We start from the raw sequence: 11,032 nt of genomic DNA, 5'->3' as shown, positions 1-11,032 counted from the left end.
TTTCTGAAAATAGAACCCACAGGCCTCTAGGCGGTGTTGTTTTTCCTGAAATAGAAACAGTCTCTAGGCGGTGTTGTTTTCTGAAATAGACACAGCTCTAGGCCGGTGTTGTTTTCTTGAAATAGAACACAGCCTCTAGGCCGGTGGTTGAGTAGTGGGGATTGGTGCTGACCAACCTTAATGGAACCCTGGTACAGACTGCATGGGTCCTCACCTGATCTATAGTAAAAACACTGATGCTGGATCCTAAAGTAACCAACTAGCCCCACACCCTAGTCAGTAGCCCCTACACCCTAGTCAGTTAACACTAAACCCCATACAACCCCTAGTCAGTTAACCACTGACCCCACCCCAACACCCTAGTCAGTAACCACTGAACCCAACACCTAGTCAGTAACTACTGACCCCGACACCTAGTCAGTAACCACTAACCCCAAGTCAGTAACCACTGACCCCTACACCCGTCCGTACAACCCTAGTCAGTAACCACTAGTCCTATACCCTAGTCAGTAACCACTAGCCTACCACTCTTAGTCAGTAGCCCCTACACCCTAGTCACCTTAACCCCTACACCCTAGTCAGTAACCACTGACCCTAGTCAATAACCAGCCTGACCCCTAGTGAGTAACCACTGACAGTAACCACTGACCCCAGTCAGTAACACTGACCCCTAGCCAGTAACCACTGACCCTACACCTTAGTCAGTACCACTGACCCTAGCCCGACACCCTAGTCCGTACCACTACCCCTAGTCAGTACCACTGCCCACATACCCCTAGCCCTTGATCCACTGTCAGTAACCACTGACCCCTAGTCAGTAACCACTGACCCCTAGTCAATAACCACTGACCCCCTAGTGAGGTAATACCCTAGTCAGTAACCACTGACCCCGACTACCCTAGTCAGTAACCACTGGACCCCTAGGTCAGTGAACCCTTGACACTCCTAGTCAATAACCACTATGACCCTAGTGAGTAACCACTGACAGTAACCACTGACCCATAGCCAGTAACATCTGGACCCCTAGCCAGTAACCACCGGACCCTAGCCAGACCACTGACCCTAGCCAGTAACCACTGACCCCTAGCCACGTAACCACTGACCCTTAGCCCCGACACCCTAGTCAGTAACCACTAACCCCTAGGGTTCAGTAACCACTGGCCCCGACACCCCTAGTCGTTTAACCTCTGACCCCTAGCCCGACCCCTAGTCAGTAACCACTAACCCCCTACACCGTAGTTAGTACCAGACCCCTAGCCAGTAACCACTGAAACCCCTACCATAACCACTGACCCTCCCCGACACCCTAGTCAGTAACCACTAACACCTAGCCCGACACCCTAGTCTATCAGTAACCAGCTAACCTCCTAGCCCCGCACCTAGTCAGTAACCACTAACCCCTACACCCTTAGTCAGTAACCACTGACCCCTAGTTAGTAAACCACTGACCCCTGCTACCCCTGACCCCTAGTGAGTAACCACTGACAGTAACCACTGACACCCTCAGTCAGTAACCACTGACCCTAGCCAGTAACCAACTGACCCCTAAACCTTAGTCAGTAACCACTGACCCTGCCCCGACACCCTAGTCAGTAACCACTAACCCCTAGTCCAGTAACCACTGACCCCTATCAATAACCACTGACCACCTAGTAGGAACCACTGTCAGTAACCACTGACCCCTAGTCAGTAACCACTGACCCTAGTCAATAACCACTGACCCTATGAGTCAAACCCCTAGTCAGTAACACCTAGACCCCGACACCCAGTCAGTACACTGACCCTAGTACCCACTGACCCTAGTCAATAACCACTGACCCCTAGTGAGTAACCACTGACAGTAACCACTGACCCTAGCCAGTAACCACTGACCCCTAGCCAGTAACCACCGACCCCTAGCCAGTAACCACTGACCCCTAGCCCGTAACCACTGACCCCTAGCCAGTAACCACTGACCCTAGCCCCGACACCCTAGTCAGTAACCAATAACCCCTAGTCAGTAACCACTGGCCCGACACCCTAGTCAGTAACCTCTGACCCCTAGCCCCGACACCCTAGTCAGTAACCACTAACCCCTACACCGTAGTTAGTAACCACCTGACCCCTAGCCAGAACACTGACCCCTAGCCCGACACCCTAGTCAGTAACCACTAACCCTAGCCCGACACCCTAGTCCAGTAACCACTAACCCCTAGCCCGACACCCTAGTCAGTAACCACTAACCCTACACTTAGTCAGTAACACTGACCCCTAGTTAGTAACCACTGACCCCTAGCCCGACACCCTGTCAGTAACCACTAACACCTAGCCCGACACCCTAGTCATAACCACTAACACCTAGCCCGACACCCTAGTCAGTAACCACTAACCCCTAGTCAGTAACCACTAACCCCTATCAGTAACCACTAGCCCGACACCCTAGTCAGTAACCACTAGCCCCGACACCCTAGTCAGTAACCACTGACCCCTAGTCAGTACCACTTGACCCCCTAGTCAATAAACCACTGACCCCTAGCCCCGACCACCCTAGTCAGTAACCACTGACCCTAGCCACGACACCCTATCAGTAACCACTAACCCCGACACCCTAGTCAGTAACCACTGACCCTACCCCGACACCCCTAGTTCAGTAACCACTAGCCCCTAGCCCCGACACCCTAGTCAGTAACCACTAGCCCCCGACACCTAGTCAGTACCACTGACCCCTAGCCCGACACCCTAGTCAGTAACCACTAGCCCGACACCCTAGCAGTAACCACTGACCCTACCCCGACACCCTAGTCAGTAACCACTAACCCCTAGTCAGTAACCACTAACCCCTAGTCCGTAACCACTAGCCCCGACACCCTAGTCAGTAACCACTGACCCTAGCCCCGACACCCTATCAGTAACCACTAACCCTGGCCCCGACACCCTAGTCAGTAACACTGACCCCTAGTCAGTAACCACTGACCCCTAGCCCCGACACCCTAGTCAGTAACCACTACCCCTAGCCGCACCCTAGTCAGTAACAAACCCTAGTCAGTAACCACTAACCCCTAGTCAGTACCACTGACCCCTAGCTCCTGTTGCCCTGTTCTACCAGACTAAGATTCTCTGGTCTGATGAAACCAAGATTGAACCCTTTGGCCTGAATGCCAAGCGTCATGTCTGGAGGAAACCAGGCACCGCTTATCAATACCATGCCTTGTCCCTAAAAACAGACACTGGTGAGGTAGAGAAGTAGAAACAGGGAAAGAGGGATACTTAGTCAGTTATACAACTGAATGCCTTCAACTGAAATGCGGCTTCCGCATTTAACCCAACCCCTCTGAAACAGAGGTGCGGGGGGCTGCCTTAAATCGACATCCACGACTTCGGCGCCCGGGGAACAGTGGGTTAATTGCCTTGCTCAGGGGCAGAATGACAGATTTTTAACTTGTCAGCTCTAGGATTCGATCCAGCAACCTTTACGTTACTGGCCCAACGCTCTAACCACTCAGAAAACAACACCGGCTAAACCCAGAGCTGTTTACCCACTAGTAATAGAGGGAAATGTCAACATCCCTCACCTTCCTTCTACTTGTCCTCCCCTTCTTTCACCTTCCCTGTTTTTCTTTGGTCAGGCCGCGGGGCAGTGATTGGCTAAGGTGCCAGTATGGATGGCCAGCAGTCTAACAACCCTGCAGAGGGCAGGGGTCAGATTTGTGAGGGCGCAACTAAAGGAACTTGACTGGCGTGCATCCCATTGACAGTCCGATGAGGGTAAACTGACCCTAACCTCAACCAAATCCCTAACACAGGTGAGCTCACCAAAGCAGTAGCTCCTCCCCTGTCTCCGTACTGCAGGACTTTGGTCTGTTATGACAGCGGCAGGCCACTCAGTCTGGTGGAGGCCACAGGAAAGTTCCAGATGAATATTATTAACTGTGAGGTAGAGAGGTGGTTGAACCACGGTAGTCTATTTAAACTGACCTTTGTTTTGTTAACTCTTTATGCCATTCTTTCCCTTTTTATGGTTTTAAGAGTTGTTTATCGTCCAGGAGGGCTGATCTAGGATCAGGTCCATTCCCTTATTCATTATGCTTTAAAAGGCTAAACTGATCCTAGAACAACACTYCTACTCTGAGACGCAGGCCCAATACATTGGACATACTTTTGAGAATGCTTTACACTTGACGGTTTGAAGGGAWGGTCCCAAGTGGCCTAGTTACAGCTCTGACTTGGATGTAATCCGTTGTAAGGGGAAACGGCACCGCTGGCCGCCCCTCCACCATTATTGGTTTGGTTGCCGAGCTGAGGCGACGTAGCGCAGCATGGTAAAGATATTGCTGTGCATATTGTGAGCAATGATGTCTGATAAATAAAAAAAAATAGGTGTTTGTTCTTTGCAGTAACTTGTTTGTTGTTGAAACATCACAAACAGACATAGCAGTTTCACCATTAAGGATTTTACCTTTTTTTTTACTATTACTGTCCATCAATGATCCTCAAAGAACTTGACAGAAAATTAGCAAATTTGCCAGAAGAGGTGTGCATGCCAAATGTTTCCCAATGTGTCCTACAGGAGAAGGTTGGAACAAAATGGGAAAACAGCAAGTTTCCACATTTCACAAGGCACTGTAGTCACATGAATTGAATGCAGTAAACACTTATTTAGACTGAAATGCAGTGGTTTGTGTGGAACAGGGCAAAGGGAGAACGTTGATAGAAGCGTGGGAGAAAAGACAGCATGAATGATAAAATGGATGAAAACCGGAGGTTGAATGATAGCAAGATTGCGTGGAAAGAAAGATGAAGGGGAAAACGAAGGTGCGGAACAGAAAATGAGATGATGGAGAGAGTGAGGAGGAGAGCGGAGAAGAGAAGGGTGGCTTTGCTCCTTTTCTATGGAGCCGCTGGTCCTCCACACATTGGTTGCTCTGTGCCCAAAGGGGAACTAAAGCCTGACCAGAGCATACATTTATTTTTACGATATTTAAACAAACAAAAAACTAAAATAAATCAATGCAGACCTCTAAACCTGACCAAGTATGTTTAGGAGCCCCTCTCACTGACAGCAGTGCGAGACCACCAATTTCTCCCGGTCAATATTTGAACAGCTAATTCAGAGTTTGTCCTCTCCGTTTGACTGAAAAAAACGAGTGAAAGAGTAGAATGAATAGTGTGTACGTGCTGTATGAGTTTAGTATGTTATCTGTCTTGACTTGAAGTTGGTTGTGTACACACACACAACAGTGCAGTACGGTGTTGCAGCAGCCTATATAGACCTACTGAAGTTTCCTGTCTCCTGTAGTGTTGTTCCTGTTTCCTGTCTCCTGTAGTGTTGTTCCTGTTTCCTGTCTCCTGTAGTGTTGTTCCTGTCTCCTTGTAGGTTGCCTGTTTCTAGTCTCTCTCCTGTAGTGGTTTCCTGTTTCCTGTCTCCTGTAGTGTTGTTCCTGTTCATGTCTCCTGTAGTGGGTTTCCTGTTTCCTGTCTCCTGTAGTGTTGTTTCATGTCTCCTGTAGGTTTCCTGTCTTCTCCTGTAGTGTTGTTCCTGTTTCATGTCTCCTGTAGTGGTTTCCTGTTTCCTGTCTCCTGTAGTTGTTCCTTTCATGTTCCTGTATGGTTTCCTGTTTCATGTCTCCTGTAGTGTTGTTCCTGTTTCATGTCTCCTGTAGTGTTGTTCCTGTTCATGTCTCCTGTAGTGTTTCCTGTTCATTTCTCCTGTAGTGGGTTCCTTTTCCTGCTCCTGTAGTGTTGTTCCTGTTTGCTAGTCTCTACCTTGTGCCAGAGCTGCTAGAAAAACTGCTTTCATTAGACCCTTATCAGCCTTCAGCCTTCAGTCACTCCTCCAGACATCTACCATTGACTGACCAGGGAAAGACTTCAGTCACTCCTCCGACCTCTACCATGTGATTGACCGGGGAAAGACTTCAGTCCATCCTCCAGACCTCTACCATTTGATTGACCGGGAAAGACTTCAGTCACTCCTCCAGACCTCTACCATGTGACTGACCGGGGAAAGACTTCAGTCACTCCTCCAGACCTCTACCATGTGACTGACCGGGGAAAGACTTCAGTCACTCCTCCAGACCTCTACCATGTGACTGACCGGGGAAAACTTCAGTCACTCCTCCAGACCTCTACCATTGTACTGACCGGGAAAGACTTCAGTCACTCCTCCAGAACTCTACCATGTTGACTGACCGGGGAAAAAGATTCAGTCACTCCTCCAGACCTCTACCATGTGACTGACCGGGGAAAGACTTCAGTCACTCCTCCAGACCTCTACCATGTGACTGACCGGGGAAAGCAGGCCACGGCTGCAGGCCAACAGGCAGGCTGATTGACAGACACACTCACTGCAGGACATTGTCTTTCCATATCATTAATTTATTCTCTCTAAATCGTTTAGTGTAGTTTTCTCTCTACACCTCTCACTCGTTCCCTCATACTGTTTCTTTCCCTCACACTTTCTCTCTCTCTCTGATAGCTTAGTGTTTGCTCAGGTCACAGTTTATTTCTGGTCATTTCCCTCTGCTTCCTGTACTCTTATTTTTCTTTCATTTAATCCCCTCAAAATATAGTGTGCRGAAAAATATTAATATTAATTTATATTTATGGAAAGATAGCCAACAGTTTTGACATTAGTTGGATTTGTCATAATTTTCTCTCTCTCTCTCTCTCTCCCATTCTCACTCTCTCACTCTCTCTCCCATTCTCTAACTCTCCCTCAGACTGTGCCACAGGTATGTGCGAGGCAGGGCAGTCTGGGGTTTGACTCTGAGCTGCAGGAGCTCTGCTCAGCCGTCACGTCCTACGGCAACACCAACGCTCGCAAACGTAAGATCTCTGAGAGACACGCCCCCGAAGAGGATGAATCCACCACAGAGGCCCGTGACCCTGACCACGCCGCCAGCGGCACACAGCCCCCAGGTCTGGACCTCTCCTCATTGGTCGTATGATCTTTCTAATCCCATCCATCTTGCCATCACCTCTGTGGCCCAAGGCCTCAGATTTAGACCTGTATGATCGCATGTCCTACCAACACTCTCTCTCTCACACAGACACCACACACATTCTATAAGAGATCACTAGGGGGAGGGATGAAGTACTATATTCTGTCCCAGACATTTCTGTAATCTAGCTAAACAACATCAATCACCCAAACACTTCACTTCTCCTGCTAGTGCTGCTTTTAGCAGAAYAACTGGCGTGGGAAAGTTGGAGTCTCAAGCGGTTTGATACCTTTGTTGCAACGTTGATAAATGTGTTGCAACGTTGCAGCTCATACGAAGGCTGCCTTGGCCAGGCCAGCTCAGCTCGGTTYGGCTCGGCTCAATAGTGTGAAAAATGGGTTTTAGTGTCTGATTATGGCCACTACAGGTGTGAGTGGTTTGTTTGTTCCCTACAGGAGAGGAGGTAAACCATGGGCTGGACCAGGGGGAGAAGAGGCAGACTGGACAGGGGGACCGAGCCAGAACCACAGACTCARAGATATCTAATGAGGAACAGGTCTGGTCAACTCCGCAATGATTCTGATTTACCAATAATAATGAATTAATCAATCCGATTTATTGATAAGCCCTTTTACATCAGCAGATGTCACTAAGGCTGCGTTTACACAGGCAGCCCAATTGTGATTTTTTTTTCTTTCTCCTTCACTTATTGGTATTTTGAGCAATCTGATCAGCTGTATTGCCAATAATTGGGCAAAAGATCAGAATTGTGCTGCCTGTGTAAACGCCGCCTAAGGGCTATACGGTAACCCAGCCTAGACCCCCCTCCTTCAGACTGAAGAGTGAAGGCTATAATGTAACCATAATATCCTTACCTTGTTTCTAACACGTCTGTTGCCGTCCACACAGACTACAGTTCCCATGGCTGCTGCCGCAGATCGGCCCGCCGCGCGACCCAAGAAGAAGAAAGCTAAGGGGCTTTTTGGATGACCTCAGAACCTGTAGGGCACCGAACACTATGGAGACTGTCTGCGTCTACGTCCCAAATGACACGGTCAAAAGTASTGCACTATGTAGGGAATGGGGTGTCTTTTGGGACGCCGTCTATGAGCACTACCACCTTACTTCATGTGACATGTTTTTCAAGTACTCATCTACGGAGATTTTTTTTAAACCATTTTTTAAAATTAAATAATTAGACATGTTTTTCCTTGGCTGTTTCATTGTTTGATGGATGTGTATTTTTTTTATTGTCTAAATAATAAATAAATAAAGTGTGACAGATGTGGATCAATGACTGTATTCTCACCACATTTGCAACAGATCTGCATTTTTGGAACATCATGAATTACTCGTTTCAACTTCTGGGCAGAATAGAGTTGTCCTGTAACGGCAGTAATGTACCACGCTCTAGTACCAGGCCTGCGTCTAGTCCAACCACAGGGCTAGTTGATGCATGCTCCAGACGCCTTATCCTTATTGGATGGTTGGCAGTGTGTTGGCAATTAATTCTTATTTCTTTCGAGAGAGAATGAGATATTGACTCAAGGTGTTRTAGAATGCTTGGAATGCTAATGAAGTCCTGTTCAATCATTGGTCTACGACTTGGCTTGTTTTSAAAAGWCAACGCCGTTAGAACACTGTCATAGCTCAGTCAGAATGCATATTTATACGTTTTGTGATATCAATTTTAGAGGTCGACCGATTATGATTTTAATGCCGATACCGATTATTGGAGGACAAAAAAAGGCCATACGATAATCAGCCTGATGATTTTTTATTTTTTTTTAAATATTTAATATATATATCATACCACACACATTTTTGTAATAATGCAATTGCAACAATGCTGAATGACTGAACACATTAACTTAATATAATACATAAATACACCACGCACACAGCTCTTGAAGTGACAATGATACTGAAGAGTCTGCTTAGGAGACAAATTCCTTCAACTGTTTGAATAAAAATAGAGTTTAAGTTACCTGTGATGAATGTTGAAAACAAAAACTTTAATTTCTATATGCAGGAATCCTATTTTAATATGGGCATGGTAAAGACAATTGACAACCAAAGTGCGAAGTCATATTCCATGAACCTAGCAAAATCTGAAAAGAGGTTCCTTCATTTATTACCATAGGATATTTTTAATTCACTTAATAGGTCTGTATTTCGTGTGGCTTAAATACACGTGCCAATATTTATACTGTAGAGTATCCATGAGGAAGGTACTGATAATATTGCTAAATATAAGCGAGATAACATTTTTTGTAGAGGGTTTATGAAAATCTTGTGTGACTAAACGTTACATTATCCTAGTGAGTTTACACGGTGTATCAAAACGTCGAGGCGGGTTTAAACCTGCAGAAAACAGACCTTATTTGAAGTAGATCAAGACATTCTCTCTGGAAGACATGAACGGTAAATAACGAAGGAACCCCTTTCAATTCCAGCCGAAGTTATTACAGGAATTATAATGCGTCGACTATTTTCTCTAAACATATACCTTTGACTAATCCGGAAACTATCACCGTCGAAAAAAACGTTTATTCCGTCGTATTTTATCTAACGGTTGGCATCCTAGCAGTCTAAATATTCGTGTACATTGCACACTTATATGTTGTCATAATTACGTAAGATTCTGGCAAATCATTTGAAAAGAGCCAGGGCAGCCCAAACTGTTGCATATACTGACTCTGCGTGCAATGAACGCAAGAGAATGACACAATTTCCACTGGTTATCATTGTCTCTATGGATTTCTTTTAGCTAAATATGCAGGTTTCAAAATATATACTTGTGTATTGATTTTAAGATTTAAGAAAGGCRTTGATGTTTATGGTTAAGTACACATTGGAGCAATGACAGTCATTGATTGATTGTTTTTTATAAGATAAGTTTAATGCTAGCTAGCAACTTACCTTAGCTTACTGCATTCGCTAACAGGCAGGCTCCTCGTGGAGTGCAATGTAATCAATGCAAGATTGGATCCCCCGAGCTGACAAGGTTAAAAATCTGTCGTTCTGCCCCCTAGGCCCTCATTGAAAACAAGAATGTGTTCTTAACTTGACTTGCCTAGTTAAATAAAGATTAAATAAAGGTGTAAAAAAATAAACGGCAAATCGGCGCCCAAAAATACCGATTTCCGATTGTTATGAAAACTTGAAATCGGCCCCGATTAATCAGTCGACCTCTAATCAATTTATCCCATTCTGAGTAAGGTGTCGGTCGCTCTACAGAGGAGACACTAAATGTTTTAAATGCCTGACGTAAGAGTGCACATTGTCTCAGATGGATGTTACAGTGTATGTGGACACCCCTTCAAATTAGTGGATTTGGCTATTTCAGCCACAACCGTTGCTGAYGGAGGTATGAAATCGAGCACACAGCTATGCAATCTCCATAGACAAACATTGGCAGTAGAATGGCCTTCCTGAAGAGCTCAGTGACTTTCAACGTGGCACCGTCAYAGGATGCCACCTTTCCAACAAATCAGTTTGTCAAATTTCTGCCCTGCTAGAGCTGCCCCGGTCAACTGTAAGTGCTGTTATTGTGAAGTGAGAATGTCTAGGAGTAACAACAGCTCAGCCCGGAAGTGGTAGGCCACACAAGCTCACAGAACAGGACCGCTGAAGCGCGTAGGCTGTAAAAATCGTCTGTCCTCATTTGCAACGCTCACCACCGGGTTCTAAACTGCCTCTGGAAGCAACGTCAGAACTGTTCGTTGGGAGCTTCATGAAATGGGTTTCCACGGCCGAGCAGCCGCACACAAGCCTAAGATCACCATGCGCAATGCCAAGTGTCTGCTGGAGGGGTGTGAAGCTCGCCGCCATTGGACTCGGGAACAGTGCTACCTGCCCGAATGCATAGCGCTAACTGTAATGTTTGGTGGAGGAGGAATAATGGTCTGGAGCTGTTTTTCATGGTTCGGGCTAGGCCCCTTAGTTCCAGTGAAGGGAAATCTTAACCCTACAGCATACAATGACATTCTAGACCATTACGCGCTTCCAACTTTGTGGCAACAGTTTGGGGAAGGCCCTTTCCTGTTTCAGTATGACAATGCCCATGTGCACAAAGAGGTTCATACAGAAATGGTTTATCGAGGTTGGTG

The 11,032-nt window shown here is 46.5% G+C and overlaps 1 protein-coding gene and 1 long non-coding RNA gene across 2 annotated transcripts in view; both read left to right on the top strand.

Annotated features, from left to right (window-relative positions):
* nhej1 (nonhomologous end-joining factor 1) overlaps positions 1–8,197 on the top strand; it is a 33,983-nt gene extending 25,786 nt beyond the window's left edge. The window contains exons 6-8 of the mRNA XM_024140690.2: positions 6,699–6,897; positions 7,376–7,476; positions 7,830–8,197. Coding sequence (XP_023996458.1) covers positions 6,699–6,897; positions 7,376–7,476; positions 7,830–7,910 — 381 coding nt within the window. The 3' untranslated portion in view covers positions 7,911–8,197. The remainder of the gene's footprint in view (positions 1–6,698; positions 6,898–7,375; positions 7,477–7,829) is intronic.
* Positions 3,794–5,563, top strand: LOC139025092 (uncharacterized). Its single transcript, XR_011476531.1, has 3 exons — positions 3,794–5,332; positions 5,383–5,465; positions 5,536–5,563. It is a non-coding gene; the product is annotated as an uncharacterized lncRNA (long non-coding RNA).
* Positions 8,198–11,032: the final 2,835 nt, after the last annotated feature.

This window comes from Salvelinus sp. IW2-2015, unplaced genomic scaffold (genome assembly GCF_002910315.2).
Source record: "Salvelinus sp. IW2-2015 unplaced genomic scaffold, ASM291031v2 Un_scaffold2250, whole genome shotgun sequence".
NCBI lineage: Eukaryota > Metazoa > Chordata > Actinopteri > Salmoniformes > Salmonidae > Salvelinus > Salvelinus sp. IW2-2015.
This window is presented reverse-complemented; position numbering and strand designations above follow the sequence as displayed.